Source organism: Jaculus jaculus, chromosome 1 (genome assembly GCF_020740685.1).
Source record: "Jaculus jaculus isolate mJacJac1 chromosome 1, mJacJac1.mat.Y.cur, whole genome shotgun sequence".
Lineage (NCBI taxonomy): Eukaryota > Metazoa > Chordata > Mammalia > Rodentia > Dipodidae > Jaculus > Jaculus jaculus.
The window spans coordinates 101962564-101988552 of NC_059102.1; the positions used below are offsets into that span (position 1 = coordinate 101962564).

The window sequence follows — 25989 nt, forward strand, 5'->3', positions numbered from 1 at the left end:
CAAGACTACTTTTTTTTTTAATTATTTATTTATTTATTTGAGAGCGACAGACACAGAGAGAAAGACAGATAGAGGGAGAGAGAGAGAATGGGCGCGCCAGGGCTTCCAGCCTCTGCAAACGAACTCCAGACGCGTGCGCCCCCTTGTGCATCTGGCTAACGTGGGACCTGGGGAACTGAGCCTCGAACCGGGGTCCTTAGGCTTCACAGGCAAGCGCTTAACCGCTAAGCCGTCTCTCCAGCCCCCAAGACTACTTTTGAGCCTCAGGTTCCTTCACACACATTAGATCCTCACTCATTAAAGTATAACAATAGTAGCCAACTCATTGGATTATGTACAATGAAAATTAAATGAGATAATTTGAGTAAAGTGCTTAGTATAATGCTGAGCACAAAGGAATTGGAAGATGGTAGCTCTGTAATCATTAAATACTAATTACTATCGCACCCATACTCAACACACAACATCTGTGGCATGTGGCATCTTGTTTATCTTTGACAAACACGGAGGTCAATGTGATCACTACAGATTGAGGTTTTCTCTCCAGAGAGCTTTGGTTAAGGGTGCTCTTTTCTTTAACAACTCAACAGCAAAAAGAAGTCATCCCCAAATATATCAACAATTTGATCAAAGCAACCTTTGTTTGCCCTTATTTTTAGTTCTAATATTGTTCCAAAACCCAACTTGATACAACTGTTCCATCTAAATTTCTTCTTGGGGGAAAAATGAAACTGTGATTGTGTGTGATCTTTTCATGCATTAGAACTCACCCTGTGATTGTCAGCTGAATTTCCATCATTTTCAATCACTTATGGGAGATGCCTCAAAAAATACACTTTATTTACGAAAGAAGACTTAGCTGTTGAATGGCCATAAACATGGATGAATGTTTTCTTGCCCTGATACTCTTCCCTCCAGCCCCTCATCTAGGCTCACTGCTCACAGTGAAGAGGAAACTATATGGTAAAACAGACTTCCTGAGGCAAGGCGGGGGGGGGGGGGGGGGGGGGGGGTGTGGATTAGGTGACCCTGTGTGAACTAACCCACTAACCCTACCCACGGAGGGAAAAAGAGGCCCTCAGAATCTTCAAATACATAACAGACCACTCTAACCACTTTGATTTAAAAAAGGTGCTACGCAATTTTTTCTTGGGGGCGGGGGAATAAATAAGAAAATAAGTGACTGGCACTCTGCTTCTATAACCTGCAATAGATGAGCCCAAACATGCCCTTGCTCCCTCTCCCATCCCATTAGTCAGACATGATATGGGTCCTGGAGATGATGATGCTTGGTTCTGTCCTAGCCACCCTCACTGGAGAATATTTCTGTGAAAATACTAAGACCTGCCTTATGGCCACTCAAGAATAAAATAAGCTTTGTAAAAAGAGCCACATGTTTTAATTCAGGACCCAACAGAAGTCTACAAGAGCTGCAGAACAGCCCGCAGCTCACTGCAACTGGCCACTTGTGGCAGAAGTTGAGGCTCTGCAGCGTCACTCAGTCCAGTGCTTCCTGAGATGCTCTTTCAGCTGTGGAACAGAAGGCAGCAGCTGCTGGCACTCATGACAACGAAGGGGCAGCTTCAAAAGCTCAGCTGTCCCATCTCGGACAGTCACTCTGCCAGCCTCTTGTACCATCTTGATCACAGCTGCAAGCAAAGAAGAAAAGTTCAGATCCCAGCAACTCTGGAAAGCCAATGTCAGATTCCAAGAAAAAGAAATGACTAACCAATATACTAAGCACCCTAAGGCTGGTAAGCTTGAGGTCAGACATCACACTGGGAAAATGAACTACAGACCCCACATTGGAGCAACCTACCTTTGAGGTAATACACTCCTTCAGACACACTCCATGTTACTATGTCAAGGACTTATCACAGTGCCTTTCCCCTGGGTGGTCTTTAGTAAGTGGCAGCTGTCCCCAGTAACCTCTCAGAAATATTGGGAAATGCTTCCTCTAAATACAGTCTTCCTCTGTCTAGGAACCACTCCTAGTATTAAGGAACCCCCAACTTCCTGACCCCAACTGATGGCAGAAGTGACAAAAAACTGTTCAGACCCCTCTCATCCATGAGCTATTATGGTTTGACTATGAAGTATCCCCCAGATCTTATTACTGAAGGCAGGTTTCCTAGTTATTGCTACTATTCTAGAAGATGATGGAAACTTTAGGAAATGGGGTCTGGCTTAAGTCACTGAGTCCATGCTCTCAAGGGTTATATCTTGTCCCAAGCTCTTCCCATAAGCCCCTTTCCTCTTTCTCCTTGCTTCCTGCTGCCAAGAGAAGAGCAACTTTGTACCTCTAACCCTCTCTGCCAAAATGTTCTGCCTCACGACAGCCCAGAAACATCAGAGCCACACAGCCTGCCAGCAGGAGACTGAAACCTCTTATGGTGGTTTGATTCAGGTGCCCCCCATTCACTTAGGTGTTCTGAATGCTAGGTTCCCAATGATGGAAATTTGGGAATTAACGCTTCTTGGAGGCAGTGTATTGTTGAGGGCAGACTAATGGGTATTATAGCCAGTTTCCCCTTGCCAGTGTTTGGCACACTCTCCTGTTGCTATTGTCCACCTGATGTCCACCCTCTGCTCATGCCATTCTTTTCCCCTGCCATCACGGAGCTTCCGCTTGAGCCTGTAAGCCAAAATAAACCCTTGTTTGTTCCACAAGCTGCTCTTGGTCAGGTAATTCCTGCTGGCAATGTGAACCTGACTGCAACACCTCTGAAACCATGAACCTAACCATATCTTGCATCCCATCCCTTAGGTTATACAAGGGACTTTATCACCATGATAAACAACAAAGTCTGATTAACAAACACCAGTAATCCTAGATTTAGACTCTAGACTCTATTCAAGCATATTTTCCCAGGGTGAAGTCTAATCTGACACTTGCTAACTATGGAATACCTGGTATATTAATTACAGCCATTTAACTCCTCTACTATCAGAGTGAAACACTTTTTTTTTTTTTTTTGGTTTTTCGAGGCAGGGTCTCACTGTAGCCCAGGCTGACCTGGAATTCACTATGTAGTCTTAGGGTGGCCTTGAACTCATGATGATCCTCCTACCAATGCCTCCCAAGTGCTGAGATTAAAGGTGTGTGCCACCACATCTGGTAAAGTGAAACACTTTTAACCCTGACATATTGCCCAAAAAAAGCTTGCTCATAGCTAAGTACCAATCATATTACAACCAAAATATTCTAGTTTTTTTTTAAGAGTGTTTTCTGTGTGGATTGCTAAGCCTAAGTTATTATTTAGAGAAACACATGAGTCAAGTATTAAAGGAAGAAAATTAAACAAACATGAAAATCAAATAACACAGTTTACCTTGTGATTCCAGAAAGTATTCGGTAGTGAATGAATTCCAATGCTTTTTGTTTTTAAGGTAAGGAGAATCGAAATCCTGGCTGATCACATGAAGGTGTACATGGCTAGTTGAGAGTTTTAAAAAGAAACAACTCAGCATTAAACTCATTAAAAACTATAGTTTAACCAAAATGACAACAAAAAGTAAGAATACAAAGTATTTACACTATGTTGCTACAATGCAACTCATTTAATCATTTACTTAAGAGTACTTAATGCTCAGTAAGTATACAATGAAACCAAGCCCTGAGAACCAAGTAGTAAAGAAAATAGGAAAGGCCTCTGTCCTTACGAAAAGCATGTTCTATGAGACTGATGCTAAGAAGGTGATGGAAATCATATTCCAATAAGAAAAGACAAATAGGTGCATTCTCAGCTGGTGAGGGGATCAGCGTGTGTGCCCCATGCATTCCAACGAGACCCAAGGAAATAAGCCACCCCTCACACTTGAGCCAAAGCCCAGGTGAAACCACAGAGGATTTGGTGAGATGAGCAAGAGTGCTGCTTCCATGGTGACCCTGACAATCTGCGCCAGGGTGACAGGGACAGATGCTAAGGATACTCAGCACATAACAAGGCAGAAATCCAGAAGCTGCTGAGAGCTTAACACTGAAGTAGACTAAAACACATCCACCACTGCTCGGGGAATTTTGTGGACAAGAGAATAGAAAGACTGTAGGAGCCACAGGTCCCAAGGGTATATTCAGAAGCATCCCCCCGCCTAGTGACTGACTTCTGCTCTCACACGCATAACCCACAACCCCATGGAGAATACCAGCAGCCCCACTGAGGTGGCTCAGCAGATTAGGGGCAGGGAGGAGGGAAAAGATGGTACCAACACATGATGTGTCCACACAAAGAAAAACTTCTTAAAAAAAAAAAAAAACTTAGGGGCTGGAGAGATGGCTTAGTGGTTAAGCGCTTGCCTGTGAAGCCTAAGGACACCGGTTCAAGGCTCGGTTCCCCAGGTCCCACGTTAGCCAGATGCACAAGGGGGCGCATGCATCTGGAGTTTGTTTGCAGTGGCTGGAAGCCCTGGCACGCCCATTCTCTCTCTCTCCCTCTATCTGTCTTTCTCTCTGTGTCTGTCACTCTCAAATAAATAAATAAAAAATGATCAAAAAATATATAAAAAAAGAAAACTTAGCCTTTAATCCCAGAACTCAGGAGGCAGAGGTAGGACTGCCCTGAGTTCGAGGCCACCCTGAGACTACATAGTGAATTCCAGGTCAGCCTGGGCTAGAGCAAAACCCTACCTTGAAAACCTAAATAATAATAGTAATAATAAAATAAAGAAAAATTTAAAGATTCTTATAGTCAAAAAAAGAAAGAAAAGACATACAATAAACAGACAAGGAAAGTGCAACAAATTGCCAAAGAAAAATAAAGGGACTGAGTGCAGAGGCACTTGGAAGGCTAAGTGGATCCATCCCAAGTTCAAGGCTAACTTGATCTTTAAAAAAAAAAGAGGGACAAGCATAGTAGCTCATGCCTTTAATCCCAGCACTTGGGAGGCAGAGGTAGGAAGATTGCCCCGAGTCTGAGGCCACCCTGAGACTATAATGAATTTGAGGTCAGCCTGAGCTACAGCAAGACCCTACCTCAATAAACCAAAAGAAGGGGGATGCTGGAAAGATGGCTTAGCAGTTAAGGCATTTGCCTGCAAAACCTAAGAACCTATGTTCAACACTCCAGATCCCACTTAAGCCAGATGCACAAAGGTGAGGCAAGCACAAGGTCACACATGGCCACTAGGCGGCGCAAACGTCTGGAGTTCAATTTCACTGGCTGAAGCCCTGACACACCATTTCTCTCTCTCTAACTCTCTCTCTCTCTAATAACAAATAATATAAAATGCTTATCAAACTGCCCAGTAAACATTTCGCTTAATGTTCATGCCCTTATGGCCTGGACATCCATGACCTCACAATGACTGACACTACCTACACAAGACTATCATAATAGGAGGAAAAGAGCTGGAGAGATGGCTTAGCGGTTAAGTGCTTGCCTGTGAAGCCTAAGGACCCCAGTTTGAGGCTCGGTTCCCCAGGACCCAAGTTAGCCAGATGCACATGGGGGCGCACGCGTCTGGAGTTCATTTGCAGTGGCTGGAAGCCCTGGTGTGCCCATTCTCTCTGTCTATCTGCCTCTCTCTCAAATAAAAAAATAAAAACAAAAATATTTTTAAAAATAATAATAGGTGGAAAATAAAAGAGAGACTGAGAGAGGGAGGGGATATGATGGAAAATGCAGTTTCAAAGAGGAAAGTCAGGAGAAGAAAGGCATTACCATGGGATATTTTTTATAATCATGGAAGTTGTTAATAAAAAATAAAAATAAAATAATAAAATAAAAATGCCTTCAAAAAATGGAGAGGGAGGGAGGCAGGATGGTGATAGGAAGAAAAGGGGGGAAGGGAAATGGAAGGGAGAAGGAGAAAAGGAGAGAAATGGGATAGTGCCTAGTGGTAGAGCCAGTTGGTGTTCAGAGAAGGCTTCTACCAGGCAGTGACTTGAAATAAGAAAGCAGCCAGGCAAAGCAAGATGTGAGGTAACTATTTCTCATTAACTGTGTGCAAAGACTCTGGGAGAAGAAACTATCTGGTGCAAACAAGGACCAGAAAGAAGGAGACATGACCAGAGGACACAAACAGAGCCAAGGAGCAGAGATTAGACAGATCATAAAGGGCCTTAAAGGCCTGCAAAAGATTTGCAGGTTATTTTCCTTCACTAGACTGGGGCCACTGCAAGATACTGAGAAGAATACCATAACCTGATTTGAACTTTTAAAAGACCACTCTGGCTATTATTTTAAAGTATTATTAGCTTACACACAGTTTGTTTTTTCTTCCCCACTTCCCACCACCCCCCCAACTTAGCCTCCCTTCTATTTCCATACTTCATTTCCTTTGTCCTTTACCCTCTTCTCTCTCCTCACTTCTTATTTCCCTCTTGTGGTCACCTATCTAGAACAATAACCCATGCTCAGTCTCAGATCCCCTTGTTTACATACACACACACATTAAAAGTGAGGATCCACATATGCTATTTTTGTCTTTCTGGGCTGAGACTACATAGTGAATTCCAGGTCAGCCTGAACTACAGTGAGACCTTAACTCAGGAGAGGGGGACAATTGAAAAAAAATTTTTAAAGAAAAATTGTACTTTATGATTCCATTTATATGAAGCTCTAAACCAAACTACTTTTGCTAAAGAAATCAGAACAAGCCAGGTGTGGTGGTATATACCTTTAATCCCAGCACTCAGGAGGCAAAGGTAGGAGGATCGCCATGAGTTTGAGGCCACCCTGAAACTACATACTGAATTCCAGGTCAGCCTGAGCCAGAGTGAGACCCTACCTCAAAACAACAAAAAAGAAAGAAAGAAAGTAAACAGAACCATGCTGGGCAGTACAGGGTGAGGGGGGATGAGTAGAAAGGGCATGGGAACTTTCTGGTACGAGACAATAGACACATTCTGTATGCTGACAGAGTGACAGTGAAGCAACCATCCATATCCATCAAAGCTGATATAACTACACATGAGTATGTAATTTGCTATATTTAAATTATAGCACAATTTATGAATAGTAATGAGAGGAAAATGTGTCACAAAGATTTCATTTGGAGGCTGGGGAGATGGCTTAGTGGTTTTTAAAGGTGCTTGCTTACACAGCCTGTTGAACCAAGTTCATTTCCCCAGTACCCATATGAAGCCATATATGCACAAAGTAGCACATGGGTCTGAAGTTCACTTGCAGTAACAAGAGGCCCTGGCATGCCTATACTCTCTCATACAGTCTTATTCTCTCACTCTTTCTCCCGCCTCCTCTGTAATAAATAACAAATAAAAATTTTAAAAATAAAGATTTCATTTGGTTAAAGTAGCCAGTAATCAAAATTACCTTCTTAATATTTTATATCCACCTAATAAAATGGGAGTAGTGGTTACAAAAACTAACTAGCAGAAATCTTGTCATATTATGTCAATAACCCGTAAAAACATAATTCATAGTGAAATGTGCCATGGTGGTTTGAATTAGATACCTCCCAAGTACTCTTGTATTCTGAATGCTGAAGCCCTAGCTGGTAACTTGGTGGGTGGAGCCTTGCTGGAGGAGGTGTGTTGCTAAGGGTGGATCTTGAGGTTTATTAGCCCCTAGCTTGCCAGTGTTTGCTCAGTTCACTCTCCCGCCACTGTGTTTCACCTGCTACAGCAGAAGTGATGTCCAGCCTCTGCTCATGCCATGCTTCCTCCTGCTATCATGAAGCCTTCCCTTGGCACTATAGCCACAATAAAAAACTTTCCTCCCATCAGCTGTTCAACAAGAAAGTAACTACAACATGCACCAATCATTAAAAAAATAAACAATATTTATATGAGGTGCCTACATTGTTTAAATTCACAAATACAGAAAGTAGAATGAGCCAGGTGTGGTGGCACACACCTTTAATCCCAGCACTTGGGAGGCAGAGGTAGGTGGATCACCATGAGTTTGAGGCCATCCTGAGACAACATGGAATTCCAGGTCAGCCTAGGCTACAGGGAGACTCTACCTCAAAAAACCAAAAAGATAGATAGATAGATAGATAGATAGGAAGGATAGATAGAGGATAGATAGATAGGATAGATAGAGGAGGGAGGAAGGAAGGAAGGAAGGAAGGAAGGAAGGAAGGGGGAGGGAGGGAGGGAGGGAGGGAGGGAGAGAGGAAGGGAGGGAAAAAGGAAAGAGAGAAAGGAAGAAAGACAGACAGACAAACGATAATGCCACAATTTGAGAGGAGGAAGGATGGAGAATTATTATTTCATCAGTACAAAGTTTCAGTTTGGGAAGATAAAGTTGTGGTGATGGACAGTGTCAATGGATACCCAACAATGTAAACAGAAGCTTGGCACGGTGGCCCATTCCTATAATCCCAGTTTGTGGGAGATGGAGGCAGGCAGATCAGGAATAAGTAGCCAACCTCAGCTATATAAAGTCCAGATACCCTGTCTCAAAACCAACCAATAACAAGTGAATGAAGCTACTTCATCTAGTTTGTATGTAAAATGTTTAAATTTCAAGAACCAAGAGCCACATGGACTAAACTATAGGCAAAAGCAGGAACTCAAGCTCACAAGCAAGTCAGCAGAGGGAGGGATGCTTCACCCCCCCATACCCCCACTCCACCCCCACCCCGGCCTGAAACCACCCACCTGCTCCCCAGGGCTCAGGACTACCCACACATTCAGCAAATACAAGCTGACCAGCAGGACACAAGAGGGAGGCATAACATCCCTCCAAGGCTTACCTCATGCTGGGAATGGCATGGTAACCCAAACGGAAGCGGAGTTTGCTGGATCCACCAAAATCTGCAATCATCTTTTCCCCCACAGTGTGCATATGTTTGAGAAGTTCAAGGTGTTCATTTGTCACAGCCTTCAGACTAGAAATGGAGGTCCATGGTAAGACCAGCCAGTGGTGACGGGCCTTAGGGTACTTATCCTTAATCACTACCACCTGTTCATCTTTGTAAACCTAACAGAGAGCACAAGAAAGAGACATCTGAGAATCTTTAGTGTGCTCAATGCTATCATAGTCATTGAGTCACTTAATTGCTACAACCATCTTGAGTAAAAGAGTTTGAGGTGAGAGTAGACTCTGATAGACTGATAGTCACATAGTTACGAAATGGGAAATCTAGGACTCCAACCCAAATCAAGTAGACTCTAGAGCCCATGCTTTCAACAATCACACTATACAGGACACACACACAAAATATACAACTCTCAAGGACCTAATGGTAAAATCCATGCAGCATACACCCTAGCACTCTAACATTGACCATGGGACACATGTGCACGGGATCCAAGGAGTCCTGAAAGAGCTGGTCCCTTGTCAACCAGCATGTAACTAAAGTGGACCTCTCAGGCTCCTCTAAGGTAGATGGCTGATTTTTAATACTAGAGCAGCAGAGTACTGTAGTCACAATACATGGTCTGATGTTCCCTGCAATGGGACCATGTTAAGGTTAACACAATTTCTCTTAGTAGCACCCTGAAGTTTAAAAGGTGGGAGGATTGCCATGAATTCAAGACCACTCTGAGACTACAGGTTATCACTTCTTGGGCTTTTGGCTATGATCAAGTGAATTCCAAGTTAGCCTAGGTAAGGGCAAGACGCTACCTTGCAAAAACAAAAACAAAACAAAAGAATTTCACTTGGGGACTGGAAAGATGCCTTAGTAGTTGAGGTGCTTGCCTGTAAAGCTAAATAACCCAGGTTCAATTCCCCAGGATCCACATAAGCCAGATGTACAAGGTGGCATATGCATCTGGAGTTTATTTGCAGTGGCTGGAGGCCCGGGAGCACCCATTCCCTGTCTCTATCTGCTTCTTTCTCTCTCTCTCTCTCTCTCAAACAAATAAATAAAAATAATAAAACATAAGAATATGAGAATTTCACTTGGAAGAACTAATATTATTTTATTATTGTTATTTTTATTTGCCAGGAATGGTGGTATACACCTTTCTTAATCCCAGCACTCAGGAGGCCAAGGTAGGAGGATCACTATGAGTTTGAGGCCAGCCTGAGAATACATAGTGAATTCCAGGTCAGCCTGGGCCTAGACCCTACCTTGAACAAACAAAAACAAAAAAAAAAAAAAAAAAGAATTATATTATAGATTGATATGGGTATGCCAGGGCCTCCTGCCACTGCAACCAAATTCCAGATGCATGCACCACTTTGTGTATCTGGCTTTACATGGGTGCTGGGGAATCAAACCCAGGCCACCAGCAAGCAAAGCGCTTTTAACCACTGAGCCATCTCTCCAACCTTTTGGTTTCATTCTGGAGTCACATACAATAGGAAATGTACTTAAATTACAGAATTTTATTCTAACCTGCATTTTGGGGTCCTTCATAGAAATCTTCAAGCCTTGACTCCAGTGGCCAAGTGATTCCTAAATTTAAAAACAGAACAATGCAAACTATGAATAGCAAGTTAAATTTGGTTAATAGTGTACAGAAAAGTCTAACAAAACTTGAGGGTTCATTTTTATTTTTTATTATTTTACTTATTTGAGAAAGAGACAAGAGGAAGAGAAAGAGAGAAAATGGGCATGCCAGGACTCCCAGCCAATGCAAACTAACTCCAGACATATACATCACTTTGTGCATCTGGCTCATCTGGGTCCTGGAGACTTGAACATGGGTCCTTTGGCTTCGCAGGCAAATAAATGCCTTAACTGCTAAGCCATCTCTTCAGCCCGAAGTAAGGTTAACTTTTGAGAATGAAACTAGACTTCCTTTGCTTCAGTCTACTGTCCTTTGGGACCACACGTCATCTCTATTGTCTTCCTATACTTAGAACAAGGTGTCTGGAAGGAGGTCTCTAGCGGAACTCTAGCCTCTGTGTGTAGCATGGTCATTGATAATTTGAAATCAGAGCAGCTGTGATTACCCACATGAGGCTTGCACCAAATTGGGCCCACTGGCCTTCCCTTGTGGAAGGAGGAGGGGCTCACAAGAGGACTCATGAGGCACCTCCCTATGCAGAAGATCTATAAACAGTTAACAATTGCTGTGGAAGGCTACTCTTTTTGGGTGGTATAACTACCCAAAGTTGTCCATTTTCCTGTAAGTAGCCACCACAATTAAACTGTGGTCCACTAGGCCATGCTTGTGTGTAATAATTTCTTTGGTCTGTCACTGGATCCCCATCTGGAAAGAAGAGACGTTTGTTTATGTCTCCCAAGGAAAGTTTCTCATGACCAGAAATGCAAATCATAAAGCACACTTTCTTTTCTTTTCACACTCTTAACTATAGCCTGATAGATTTTACCTTGAAATCAACATATTAATTACATGATGTATAAAATGTGTTCCAGCCAGATGTGGTGGTGCACGCCTTTAATCTCACACTCGAGAGGCAGAGGTAAGAGGATCACTGTAAGTTCAAGGCCACCGTGAGGCTACATAGTGAATTCCAGGTCAGCCTGGGCTAGAGCGAGACCTTACCTCAAAAACAAACAAAAAAAAAAATTTAAAAGTGTCCCAGTGCTAGCCTACAGTACAAACAACTGACCCATTTTAGTGTTCGGTGGTAAATACACTGCCATTACTGCTCTACCTTCCTTCAAGTGACTTGCCTCAAGAATTTAATAGAAAAGCACATAAAGCGACATTCACCCAAGGGATTTCCACAACACAAACAAGTGCCTCTTTCATCACAGCTAATAACCCTTATTATCATTTGTTAACACCACCTCACCCATGTCCGGGCTTTGTAGTATACAAAACAATTAAGCAGTCATTATATCTTATTTCATCTCTACATCATCTATGAATGGCTATCCTCACCTTTTTGCTAGTTCCACCGTTCTTTGAGGGCACAGAGCATTGGCCGGGGCTGCTCCCAGCTTCCTGGGCAGCATCCCTTTCCACAGAATCATTGTCATCTGGCCTCTTTCTCTTCCTGTGTGTATGTAGGTCAGGGCTCTTTGCCTCCTCCTCAAACTCTACAATATATGGATAAAGCTCATTCACCATGTGGAGAACCTGACCAGGCTGCAACTTCATCTCTCGGTCCTTCCCAATCACGACTGAGTCAATGCTGGTGGGATTGATCCCTACCTGTGGAATAAATGAGCATAATATAATAGTAATCACAGTAACATCACTTCAGCCACTGCTACCTACACCACTTACTCCGTGCCAGTCACACTGCTTAATGTTCACCTACATTACTTGATCACTTCCACCCATGACGGAAAAGCCTTCATTGGCTAGCACATACACTCCAAAGACAAAAGCATAGGAAAACCATCAACTCTGGGAGAAGGCAGTGGCCACTTTGTAAAAATTTTCCAACCTCCTGCACAGAAGTCCATGTGGATGTGAGAAACATGGGCCTTCAGACATCACCAGCAATGAAGGAGGCTGCTGACAGTCATGCAGGAGGGCCAACAGCAGGTGCTCCAGCCCCACCAGCGCCTTAAGATCACAGCAACCCTAGCCTCGGGTGGACTGCAGCTTCCAGAGTGACCCTGCGCCAGAACATCCCAGCTGAACCACTCCCAGGTCTTGACTGAGCCTCAATATTAGTAATGATTTTGTGATCATTTTGAGGGAAATTATCTTGCCAAAATCGATAACTAACATAGCTAGCTAGAAAAGCTTGTGGGATTATTTTTTCACACCCTTAGTATTTCAAAAGCACCACTAACACATCATCATGCTTTCTGCTTTAAGTTGAAATGACATCAGAACCCAGGCTCCTTGAGGGTTCCTGTTCCTAAGTTCATAAGGGAATGCCCATGGGGATAACCTGTGTCCCCAATGAGGAGGGCCCCTTTGGAAAAGCGGCAGGGATGAGGGAAAGGATGGTACCAACATGTGCTGTTTACATACTAAATATGTCCATAACTAATAAAAATAAGTTAAAAATACAAAAAAAGGAAAGAAAGAAAACCATCAAGAATAAAACACAAATTTGGGTTGGAGACATGGCTTAGCAGTTAAGGCACTTGCCTGCAAAGCCAAAGGACCCTGGTTCAAATCCCCAGGACCCACATAAGTCAGATGCACAAGGTGGCATATGCGTCCGGAGTTTGTTTGCAGTGGCTGGAAGCCTTGGTATAACCATTCTCTACCTACCTCTTTCTCTCAAATAAATAAATAATGTTTAAAATATATTTTTTTTAAAAAAAAAGAATAAAACACAAATTTCAGCTGGAGGAATGGCAGTTAAAGCAATTGCCTACAAAGTCAAAGGACCCAAGTTCAATTCCCACTCGTGTGCAGTGGCTGAAGGCCCTAGCATGCCTATTATCTTTCTATCTGCTTCTCTTTCTATCTCTCAAATAAATAAATAAGTTAAAAAAAAAAGAACAAAACACAAATTCAAGCTACAAACACATACCTGCTTTACCTTGACATATCCCTTGTTACACTCTGCTTTCAACTGTACTGAAAGAGATTGGAAAAAGTTAAAACACAAATGCAACAAAAATCAGGTACCCCATTTTGCCTAAAGAACCACAAAGCTTCTTCACTCCTGAAGGCTGCCTGACAGCTTCAAATCCTTCCATAAAATGTCCATCAGTGGAAAAAAAAAAAATGTCCATCAGTGAACTGGACATGGTGGCCCACACCTGTAATCCCACCACTTGGGGTGGGATGGAAGCAGGAGGAGCAGAAGTTCAAGATCAGCCTGGGATACACAGCCAGCTCAAGGCCAGCCTGGCTACATGAGACCCTGTCCCAAACCCTATTCTTCCCATACAAAGCCCATCAATGCATGCACTCCCTTAGCTACTGCCAAGAACCTAAAAGGCAGCTTCAGTGATTTCCTGCAAGCTTCCCCATCAGAACCCCTGCCCCATTTGGGATCTTGAGCTCTGCCAACAGGACAAGATCAAACTCCTAGCTCATCATTAAATCAGGCTTCTACCAGAAGTTATTTCAAAAAAAAAAAAAAATTGAGTCGAGCTAGAGAGATGGTTTAGCAGTCACCTGTTTGCCTGCAAAGCCAAAGGACCCCGATTTGATTCCACAGGACCCACCCAAGCCAGATACATAAGGGGGCGCATGTATCTAGAGTCAGCTGGAGGCCCGAGTGTGCCCATTCTCTCTCTCTCCCCCCTCCCTCCTTCAATCTCAGATAAATAAATAAAGTATTTTTTAAAAATGAGTGGAGAGCCCGGCGTGGTGGCAGACACCTTTAATCCCAGCACTCAGGAGGCAGAGGTAGGAGGATCGCCATGAGTTAGAGGCCACCCTGAGACTCCATAATGAATTCCAGGTCAGTCTGCACTAGAGTGAGACCCTACCTCAAAATCCCTCCCCCCTTCCTCCCCCAAAAAAAAGAGTGGAGGATGTATAGCTAAGTGATAGTGGGCTTGCCTAGCGCGTGAGGTTCTGCACACGGCAGATGGGAAGATGAACACAAATTACCAAATCCCTTCAACAGAAAAAGTGCTAAAAGATATGTTCAAGCTGGCCAAAGGGAAGGGGAAAGATGCTCTAGAAAAAGGAGAGCTGCAGGAATGGAACAATGTGAGAATGTGTGGGAATAGGTAACTTTAAGCACTCGCATTCAGATAAGTGAACAAAGCACCTGGGGCTGAGACAGGGAGAGAGACACACAGCTGCTCCCCAGGGAGGACCAGCAGAAGAATGACTAACATACAACCCTGACAGGGGACAGAGGCAGCAGTGCTTCAGGAGCTCAGGCCTAGCCAGCTCAAACACTCCAGCTTCACCTCAACTAACTCAGCTAGGAAAGTCCATAACCACTGCTACGGACTCCAACTCTAAATCCAGGTCCCTCTGGTTATGGGGTACACTACATACAGGCAATGGTGAGTAGGCCCAAAGTTTACAAGAAAAAAAAAAAAAAAACTAAGCAAATGATGGGCTTTTCCTTAAACTATATGAAAGACAAAAATAAGACTGGATGACAGTCTCATATCATAAAGAGGCAGCACATACAGGCTGGTACCATCCCTTTAATCCCAGCACTGGGAGGGAGAGGTAGGACTGCCAGGAGTTCAAGGCCACCCTGAAACTACATAGTGAATTCCAGGTCAGCCTGTGCTAGAATGAAACCCTACCTCAAAAAAAAAAAAAAAAAAATAGTTTCAGGACTGGAGAAATGGCTTAGTGAATAAGATGTTTTCCTGCAAAGCCAAAGGATCCAGGTTGAACTCCCAGGACCCATGTGAGTCAGATGCATAAAGTGGTACATGAATCTAGAGTTCATTTGTAGCAGCTAGAGACCCATTTTCAATCTCTCTCTATCTTCTTCTCTCTCTCCCTCTCAAATAAATAAAAATACTTTTTAAAAATTTGTAATGACTTCAGCCTGGAAATTAAAAGATTTCCCTGTCTTTGTGCAATGTGCGACCTTCCTTAAAAAAAGCAGGGTACAGGATTCAATTCTGCTATCCCATGGAAATAAATGGAACCTGCCTTGCTACATTAGGGAGGTAGAATTAGGAATGAAGTTTTGTCTTTAGAACCCAACAGGTTTTCCAGCAATACCCAGGAAATGGACATCTCTAGTTATCACTACCTTCAAGACCAAACATAGTCATCTCCACATGCCTGGACCAGTTACCTTGCTGTCGCGAACACTTCTTATCAGTGATCTTGGTCTCTGGGCTGCGCCCAATAATAACAGCTTCCAAATGTGGAAGTTTGATTCGCTGGTGCTGGCTGTCCTGTCTCACCAACCAGCATACCCGCATCATCGCTCTGAGAGACAAAATGAGAGAAATACTGAACAGCAAATCCCTAACAAGTCCTACAGGGCCATACCACACCTCATCCCACACATGGAGGCTGTTCATTGCGGCAGGTGACTTCACCTCTCAAGTCTCAAGTTCCTCACCTATAAACTTGTGACAATGACAGAATTTAAAAGGCTGCTGTGAGGAGTAAATGAGATAATGTGGGTAAAGCATTTAGCTCTACCTGAATCACACTAAGCACTCAAATATTTGTTACATATTTATTGATATATCCTATGTGTTGGACATAAGGCTATATGCAGGAGAGCCCTCAGAAGTAAATAAAACATTCTCTCTGCAACTTAAGGAGCTTGGAGTAGGATATATGAGCAGACAGACTTATATACTGTTGGAGTTAGGTTCACACTGCTGGCAGAAGTCACCCAACGAAGAGCAGCGTGTGGGGGAAAAAAAGGTTTATTTTAGCTTACAGACTCGAAGTAAAGCTCCATGAAGGCAGGGGGAAATAATGGCATGAGAAGAAGGTTGACATCAACCTCCTGGCCAACAACAGATGGACCACAGCAACAGGAGTGTGTGCCAAACATGGCAAAGGGAAACTGGTTATAATACCAATAAGCCCACCTCCAACAATACACTGCTTCCAGGAGGTATTAATTCCCAAATCTCCATCAGCTGGGAACCTAGCATTCAGAACACCTAAGTTTATAGGGGACACCTGAATCAAACCATCACATACACATTACAATATAACAGGTAAGCACTATAGATAAGTAATCAAACACAGCATTAGTCCAATGAGAGAACTGACTCATGAAAGTATTTAAAAAAAAAAAAAAACTCTCAGAGTGGGAAGATTGTGTGGTAGTCCTACCTAGATTTTTTTTTTAATTTATTTATTTATTTGAGAGCGACAGACACAGAGAGAAAGACAGATAGAGGGAGAGAGAGAGAATGGGCACGCCAGGGCTTCCAGCCTCTGCAAACGAACTCCAGACGCGTGCGCCCCCTTGTGCATCTGGCTAACGTGGGACCTGGGGAACCGAGCCTTGAACCGGGGTCCTTAGGCTTCACAGGCAAGCGTTTAACTGCTAAGCCATCTCTCCAGCCCCCTACCTAGATTTTGAACTCATTCCAAGGAATAGGTTCTTAACCTCTGTACTACTTCCTTTGTGGTTTCTTTCATTCAATCAAAATTAGGGAATTGAGAGCTAGTTTATGAGCCCTACCTTCAAAAGGCTTAGAATCTTACAGAATCTCTTAGAAGCTCAGTGTGGTATGACTGGTCATGGGAACATAAAGCTTTAATACTCTATTTGAACTAAGGGAAAGGAGGTATCAAGGAATGTTTCCTGGAAATGAACTTAAACTAAGTCTTATCTATAAACTAGGAAAATTAGGTAAAATACTGCCAGCCTTAATAAAGTGAGGAACAGGTGGTAGGAAAAGGAATTAAGGAGAAATTTCCAGGCAAAGAATGTTCAAAGAGAGGAACAAAGCACTCTACCATCCTCCTCCCTGCTATTTTGCTTTTTTTTTTTTTTTTTTTGAGACAGTGTGGTGGTTTGAACAGATGGCCCCCAATATATTCAGTTCTTTATTGTTTGTAGTTTGCATCTGCAGCCACCTGGCTGGAGTCAGTGTCACTGGGCAGATCTTAAGGTGTGGTGGTGGGTTTCAAATTTCAATCTAAAGATATGCAAAGTGTGCCTAGCTGGAGTTCCTAAAGTGTGCTGTGGCTTTTGGCTTTAGACTTGTACTTCTCTCTCTCTCTCTGCTTGGTCTTGTGAAGGCAGGCCAGCTTCTTCTGCCTTTATGGAATTTCCCCTGGATCTGTAAGCTTCAATAAATACCCCTTCCCCCATAACTGTGCCTGGTCTGGAAGTACATCTCAGTGAACCTGAAGCTGTCTGCTACAAACAAGGTGGTCTCACTTGTATTACTACCTACCTGGTTTTTTTTTTCCAATTTTTTATTTATTTGTGTGCACACACATGTGTGCCAGGATCTCTTGCCACTGCAAACCAACACCAGATGCTCACTTTTTGTATCTAGTTCTTAAGTAGCTGGCTGGGGAATAGAACTTGGGCAGGTAGGCTTTGCAAACAAGCACCTTTAACTGCTAAGCCCCCAGAAGACCCACTCCCCCTGTTTTTAAGTTCCATCCTCTGTAAGCTTCTCATTACAGACTTGTGAGGATCAGTCAAAAGAAACTGACTAATTCTTAAGGAACCCAAGTGATCTTGATAGGTGGTACATGCCAGAAATCTATCTTGGAACATTGTTGTCCAATAGAATATTTTGCAGTAACATAAATGTTCTAAACCTGACCCCAGACAATAAATTAATCACCATGTGACAACTGAGTATCTGAAATGTAGTTTGCACAATACAAGAAACAAATGTTTTTACTTGAGATTTTTTTCAATGAATTTAAAATAAAACAACTGCCTGTGGTTAGGAGCTATCATAATGTCCAGCACAGCCCCAGGAACTTGCCCAGTGCCGAGTAATCCCTCAGTCTCGTACTCCTCAGAGGTTCCTGGTTTCAACCCCAACTCCTTGTCACAGAACTGCCCCCTGTACTATTCCTTTCCCTTGCCTGACACATGCACGTATCCATGCACTTACATCCTTCACGCTTAATGTGCCACATCATGTCTCCCAAATAAATCATTTTTGATTGGTCTTCTGGAATTGGTCCCTACTTTTCCCTCCTTAAAAACACAATTTCTAGTCAATTTTCAAGCCCCATCTCCTGCCAGCCTTCCCTTTTGTACATCTTGTTATTGAATGTGATCTGAGCACTTAATATGGATGTACTTCTACTCTCCAAACAACCAGACTCACCAATGCCTACTAATGTGGGGAAATGGAGGAAAGGTGTTTGGAGACCACTGCCCTAGGTGTTCCTAGTCTTATATTCCAGGATGCCTAGTGTTCAGCATGCCCTAACTAGGTACACAGGACAGCCACTGTGCTAAATTTCTCACTTATACTGTCTTTTTTTTGTTGTTTTGTTTTGGCTTTTTGGTTTTTTGAGGTAGGGTTTCACTCTAGCCCAAGCTGTCCTAGAATTCACTATGTAGTCTCAGGGCGGCCTTGAACTCATGGTGATCCTCCTACCTCTGCCTCCCAAGTGCGGAGATTAAAGGCGTGTGCCACCACACCAGCTTACTGTCTTCATATTTACAACTTTTATCCTAAGGAATATATGCATATGTAGAAAAACACAAACAAATGGCTTTGGGCATTGTTTACAGTTTCAGGTAGTCACTATACATCTTCCTGTCAGATACGGAGAGACTGCTGTAGTACTGAGAGAAAAGAGCACAGTGATTTTTATTTAGCACGTGGATGGTGTGTTGTGTGTGGGCATGCATGTGTATATACTCATGTGGTGCCTTGTGTGCTCACCTATAATGGGGTGAGTTTGCGTGCAACGCTGAAGGGGAACGTTGTGTGTCCCCCTCCATTGCTTCTGCCCATTCTTAATTGAACCAGAAGCTCTTACTGATCCCAAGAGCTTGCCATTTTTTACCCAAGTCCCAGAAATTCTCCAGTCTTTGCTCCCACAGGCCTGAGGTTACAGACTTGTGTAGCAATACCCAGCTGTTTACATGGGTGCTTAGGGATCGAACTTCAGTGGTCTCTCAGGCCTACATGGGCCATCATACTTTCACATGAAGCCATCTTAACCATTGAGCCATCTCTCCAGCCCCAACAGCACAGATCTGAGAAACATTTGGGTGGAAAAGTCATCAGGACCACATGAAGGATACAGTAATATGAAGAGTTGGAGCTGTCCAGCAGAGGAGTCAGATTTGAGAGTGACTCTAGGATAAGAAGTTCAACTTGACAATTTCCATTTGGAAGCACATGCTAGACAGTTTAAGCTAAACCAATTAGTACTCACTCAGGTAGTAATAGCAATGAAAAAAAAAAAAAAAAAAAAAAAAAAACACTAGACCCAAGTCACAAGCACTGGGAACTAACCCAATATTTTAAGGCAAAAGGAAAAAAAGACTATCTGCAGGAGAAATAACATAACAGAAGTAATGGAAGAACAGCTGGAATATAAGCAACTTAAGGAAAGGTATTTTATCTTTCTTGATAACCTCTGTATCACAATAAACCTACCAGCTGAGCAGACTGTCCTAGAAAGCAACATAGAAGGACATAAGAGGTTTGACCAAGTTCCAGAAGCAGTAAATGGATCCCACAATGACTGAAAAACATCTATGTGGTTTGATAATCACTGATGAAATTTCAAGGCACATGAGTCTCGAAATCTCAACTGCAGAAAGGAATGGTAGGTTAGGAAATGGGGACAGAATTTACAATACTCTTTAAAATTGTTTGGCTAAGAGTTATTAGATGAAAGAAAAAAGAAGATAGATCACCAAAGGTTTTCCTTCTTTCTTTCTTTTTTGTTGGAAGTGTCAAGGAAGAGCTAAGAAACTGTCTTTGTTTATTCAGTACTGGAACATACAAGTCTCATAAGGGAAAGAATACAAGCTCAGAAGCAAAGAGAACCAATTCATACTCTGACACTAAAGGAAAAGCAAACACGAGTGCAAATCAAGATGACTTTGTTAAGAAGAGGGAGCTGGAAAGATTACTTAGTGGATTAGGTGCTTGCCTGTGAAGCCTAAGGACCCAGATTTGACTCCCCAGAACCCACGTGGGCCAGGCACACATGGTGGCACATGCATCTGGAATTAGTTTGCAGTGGTTGGAGGACCTGGTGCACCCATACTCATCCCCCCCGCCTCAAATAAATAGTTTTGAAAAATGAGGCAGGGGGAATAAGAAGAGGCAGAAATTTGAAGAAGCTGGACATAGTGGTGAACACCTTTAATACCAGCACTCAGGAGGCAGAGGTAGGAGGATCACAGTGAGTTTGAGACCAGTCTGGGACTGCAGAGTTCCAAGATCACCCTGGGCTAGAGTGAGACCCTACCTCGAAAAACTTTAAAAAAATCCGGGTGTGGTGGTACACACATTTAATCCCAGCACTCAGGAGGCAGTGGTAGGACAATCACATGAGTTCAAGACCACCCTGAGACTACAAAGTAAATTCCAGGTCAGCCTAGGCTAGAGTGAGACCCTAACTTGAAAATCCAAAAGAAGAAATTTGAGGAAACGCATGACCATAATTGTTTCCATCAACAAGAACCACAGAGTAACGTATGTGGGGACTTAGTGAACTGCTGAAAACCAACATGGAATAATAACTGTGAAAGCCTCTGAAGTTAGTCTGCTTGAGTTCAAATCCTGGCTTTAATACCTATTCATTGTGACCTACGAGTGACTTCGTTGGTGCAATGGTAGCACGTCTGACTCCAGTGTGACCTAAGAGAAGTTATATAGTGCTTTCACTCTTAATAATGAAGGTAGGATTCAAGTTGGAAGTATAAGCATATCATGACTGCAACTAAGGCAAAAGGGTAAAAATGTTTATTGTCTCCCCACATGATCAATCCTTTATCAAGAGCCTGGTGTAGCAACGAAAGCCCGTAATCCCAAGTTCTTGGGCGACAGAGGCAAGGGCAGGAGGATCGAAGAAAGCCAGCCAAATGTACAGAACAAGACCCTGTCTCAGAAAGAAAAAACAATATTCCTATTCAGGCGTGTAGCCGACCTGTAATCCCAGCGCTTAGGAGGTTGAAGCAGGGTGTATAAGGAGTCTGAGGCTGGCCGAAACGAGAGGTGAGGGTCTACTAAATTACCAGTACAAGCCAAATTCACAAAAGGCTCCACATTAGTTACAAACGAAACGCAATTTCAAATATCCCCGCTTTGCTGAACCACCATCTCGTGTCGGTGTGACATTCCTGTAAGGACTGTGAGGGGGCCTCGCTAAGCGGCCTCCTCGGGCTGGACAGCCCCCACTCTGCCCAGTGTGTGATAGCGACTCACTAGCTACAAACTGGAAGCCGGGCGGAGAGCCCCACGAGCTCGCCGGCAGACCGGCGTGGGAGAAGGACGGAGCCGCGTCCTCCGAGAAGGAGGCCGTGGGTATCGCTCCGGCACAGCCTGAAGGCAGCGGCCTCCTGGCCGAACACTCCCACCGGCTGGCAGACCGACCGCCGCCTTACCTCCGGGAGACTACCAACACGTTTACTTTCCGCATCCGCGCCCGACGCTTCCGGCGCCGCAGGATGACGTCAGAGGGCCTGTGGCGCAGGCCGGTGACGTCGCCCGTGTCTCCTCGCGGATTGGCTAGCTCTCGCCCAGTGCCCGGATGCAGGGGCATCCTCCGCATTGGTGGGTCGCTGCGGTTAACATGGCTCGTGGCTGTTCGAGGTCGCCTCGGCGTCTCTACCCGGGGCGACTGTCTCTACCCGGGGCGACTGGTCTGTCACCGCAGGCCAGTCTCTGAACCGCGAGAACTTCGGGCAGCCGTCCCCTCCGGTCTTCCCGCCCTACCGCGAGGTCCCCTGGCACTCCCTTCGTTATTAGATCGCTGCAGCTTAAGGCCGTCTTTTCCTTTTGTTTCGGGGAGGGTGAGGCAAGAGCTCGCTCAGCCCTGGATGGCCTTGAAGTCGTGGCAGCCCTCCTCGCTCAGCCTGCCTCGGTTACAGGTGTGAGACACCACGCCCGTTTGAGACCGTCGTGCAAGCTGCAGACAGGGCCTGCCTTAACTTTACTGTCCGCTTTCCAAACGACCATCTACTTTGGCCCTTTGAGGGGAAAAGAGGGCAGAGGTGGAAAAAATATGCTAAGACGTTTTGTCTGCCTCGAATGACAGGGACAATCAGGAAGGAGAAAAGCAGGAGGCAGATATGTGTGCTGATGATTTAAAATATATTCATTTGGCCGGTCGTGATGGCGCACGCCTTTAATCCCATTACTCGGGAGGCAGAGGTAGGGGGATCGCCTTGACTTTGAGGCCGCCCTGAGATGACATAGTGAATTCCAGGTCAGCCTGGGCTAGAGTGAGACCTTACCCCGAAAGAACAAACAACAACAACAATAAAATATATTTATTTGCAAGCAGAGAGAGGGAAAGAGAGTGGCATACCAGGGTGTCTAGCCGCTGTAAACGAATTCCAGATGCATACGCCACTACATCTGGCTTTACGTGGGTAATGGAGAGTTGAACTAGTTGTTAGGCTTTGCATGCAAGTGCTTTAACTACTGAGCCATCTCTCCAGCCCTGATTTTTTGTTTTGTTTTGTTTTGGTTTTGGGGTTTTTTTTGTTGTTTTGTTTTCGAGGTAGGATCTCACTCTAGCCTAGGCTGACCTGGAATTCACTGTGTAGTCTCAGGGTGGCCTCGAACTCTCGGCGATCCACCTACCTGTGCCTCCCAAGTGCTGGGATTAAAGGCCTGCCTGCGCCACCACGCCCGGCTTCAGCCCTGATTTTTATAGCAATTCCACGACGTTCCCTTAGAATCACTTACTGCAAATTATCCAAAGGTATCTTGGCAGCTGAAAGAATACCTGTCTTGAGCAAAAGCAGAGTGCAGTCTTAAACTCGATACAAACTGAATATTCTCTCTATATCTTCTCTTTCTCTTTCTCTCTCCCTCCCTCCCTCCCACCCCTCCACCTCCCTACCCCCATCTCTGTCTCTCACTTGTTTGAGACAGAGTTGCACAGTGTCTCCCCAGGTTGACCTCAAACTGAGGATCCTCCTGCCTCTACCTCTGGAAAGCTGCCCAGTGACTAGAAGCACTTCCGTGATCAAAGTAAAACCTGATGGAAAGGCTGACTCCAGTGTATAATGGAACTAGCAAAACAGAACTGGAGGATCAATCAGCTGGGCATGGCGCACACGCCTTTAATCCCAGCACTCTGGAGGCAGAGATAGGAGGATCACCATGAGTTCAAGGTCACCCTGAGACTATATAGTGAATTCCAGGTCAGCCTGGGCCACAGTGAGACCCTACCTTGAAAAACCAAAAAAAAAAAAAAAAAAAAAAAACAGGAGGATCATCTGGGAAACAAGGAGAGACTGACCTGTGGTACCAGAGTAGAAACCAGTGTATATTAGGATCACACCAGGAAGTGGGAAGCTCGGAAGCGTCTAGGCCACCACGCAAGTCTCAGGGCTGAGGAATGTGGTCCATAACTGCTGAGGATAAAAGAGCTGACCTGCCCAGTTTTGTTTTTCCCTCAGGACTAACCCTCTTATCCTCAGCAACTACCTGGTCTTTTGATATCTTGCAGCTAAAAAAATGAATTAGAATGCTCTAATTGAGTTGTTCACCACATGCAAAGCCAGACAACTTATAGGTGTAGCTCATTATTAATAGTGCAGTGATCAGAAAAGTGAGGTCACTTGGAACGATGTATGGCCACAGACATGGCAAGGACTTAAGATGTTCACTGATTGTTATGTGAGCAGTCTCCACAACTTTTTCATCTTCTCTATGAATTGCTCACTGTTCCCTCCTTAACAACCTCTTCACCTTCTACAGGGTCTAGAAATCTCATTTCAGGGGAGTTCTCCCAAGTTCTGGAATTACAGGCATATGCCAACATGTCCAGCACTATATACATTCTTATACTGATTCACTGATGAGACATTTGCTTGCACCTTTTGGCTATTGTGAATAATGCTGCTATGAACAAGGATGTACAAAGTATCTCTTCAAGATCTGTTTTCAGTTACTACGTATGTATGTATGTATGCTTACATACATACACAGGAGTAATTTTATTCATGTTTTCCATACCAGCTATACCATTTGACATTCCCATAAATAGTGCAAGGATTCAAATTTCTCCACATGTTCCCCAATATTTGTGACTTCTTTGCTGTTTTTATTGTTTGATAGCTACCATCCTCAAAGGTAATGCCAAGGTGGTTTTGATTTACATTTCCCTAATGATTAGTGATGTTGCTCTTTTCATTTGTTTTATTTTCATTTGAGTTTTCTTTGGAGAAATATCTGTTCAAGTCTTTTGTCCCCACCCCCCTTTTTTTTGTTTGTTTGTTTTTCAAGGTAGGGTCTCACTCTAGCCCAGGCTGACCTGGAATTCACTATGTAACCTTAATGTGGCTATGAACTCTTGACAATCCTCCTACCTCTGCCTCCCTTGTGCTGGGATTAAAGGCGTGTGTGTAGCTCACTGGTAGAGCACTTGCCTAGCATGCATGGAGAAGTACTGCAGGATTTCTTTTTTTGTTTGTTTGAGTTTCTTTATATATTCTAGATATTAACATCTTATCAGAGAGATTTGCAAATATTTTCTCCCATTTTGTAAGTTGCTTTTTCACTGTGTCAATTATATCCTTAGATGCACAGAAACTTTTTATTTTGTTATAATCTAATTTATCTGGCTGTAATTTTGCACCTATGTTTCTGGCATATATCAAAGAATTTATTGCCAAATACATCATAAACCTTTATGTTCTCATATTTTTAGTTTTAGGTCTTACACTTAGGCCTTTGAGTCTTCATTTTAAGTTTGTTTTGTGTGCTGTCCAATTTCATTGTTTTACAGTCCAATTTCATTGTTTTACATGTGAAGATCCATTTTTCCTGACACTATTTCTTTTTTCAAAGTAGGGTCTCACTCTAGCCCAGGCTAACTTGGAACTCACTATGTAGTCTCAGGGTGACCTCCCAGTGCTGGAATTAAAGGTGTATACTACCACGCCAGGCTCCTGACATTGTTTTTAAGAAAGACTACTCTTTCCTCATTTGGGTGTATACACAGAAGGTGGATTGTCGGGTCATGTGGTAGTTTTATTTTTAATATTTTGAAAACTGTTATAATGGTTTCCATAGCAGCCACACCATTTTACATTTCCACCACTGTTCTTGTCATCCTTGTTGAAAATCATTTGGCCATACATGCCAGGGTTTATTTCTGGGATTTCTATTCTATCTCAATGGTCTAGGTATATTTATGCCAGATTTTCACTGTTGTGATTACTATAGCTTTGAAATAATGCTTGAAATAATGAACTGTGATATCTCCAATCTTTTTTTTTTTTTTTTTTTTTTTTTTTTTACCAGGTAGGGTCTCACTTTAGCTCAGGCTGACCTGGAATTCTCTATGTAGTCTCAGGGTGGCCTCAAACTCACGGTGATCCTCCTACCTCTGCCTCCCGAGTGCTGGGATTAAAGGCATGCGCCACCACGTCCAGCTTTGATATCTCCAATCTTGTTCTCTTTCAAATTGTCTGGTTGTCTGAATTTTTCTCTTATAACTCAAATGTCAGAAATTAGATCTCTCGGGCTGGAGAGATGGCTTAGCAGTTAACCGCTTGCCTGTGAAGCCTAAGGACCCCGGTTCGAGGCTCGGTTCCCCAGGTCCCACGTTAGCCAGATGCACAAGGGGGCGCACGCGTCTGGAGTTCGTTTGCAGAGGCTGGAAGCCCTGGCACGCCCATTCTCTCTCTCTCCCTCTATCTGTCTTTC

General features: G+C 43.7%; 1 protein-coding gene across 2 annotated transcripts; it reads right to left on the reverse strand.

Moving 5' to 3' along the window:
- Nucleotides 1–470: 470 nt before the first annotated feature.
- Aptx (aprataxin) lies at nucleotides 471–21769 on the reverse strand. 2 transcript variants are annotated; one of them, XM_045141966.1, is made up of 8 exons: nucleotides 21708–21769; nucleotides 15474–15610; nucleotides 13275–13321; nucleotides 11714–11986; nucleotides 10255–10314; nucleotides 8662–8888; nucleotides 3333–3436; nucleotides 471–1649 (listed from the first exon to the last, which is right to left on the reverse strand). In XM_045141966.1, the coding sequence occupies exons 1-8, from the start codon at nucleotides 21740–21742 to the stop codon at nucleotides 1495–1497; spliced, it is 1038 nt and encodes a 345-aa protein (XP_044997901.1). In that variant the 5' UTR covers nucleotides 21743–21769; the 3' UTR covers nucleotides 471–1494. The 2 variants fall into 2 exon arrangements, with proteins under 2 accessions (XP_044997901.1, XP_044997903.1); XM_045141968.1 differs by lacking the exon at nucleotides 21708–21769 and having other exon boundaries at nucleotides 13275–13316; nucleotides 15474–15612.
- Nucleotides 21770–25989: the final 4220 nt, after the last annotated feature.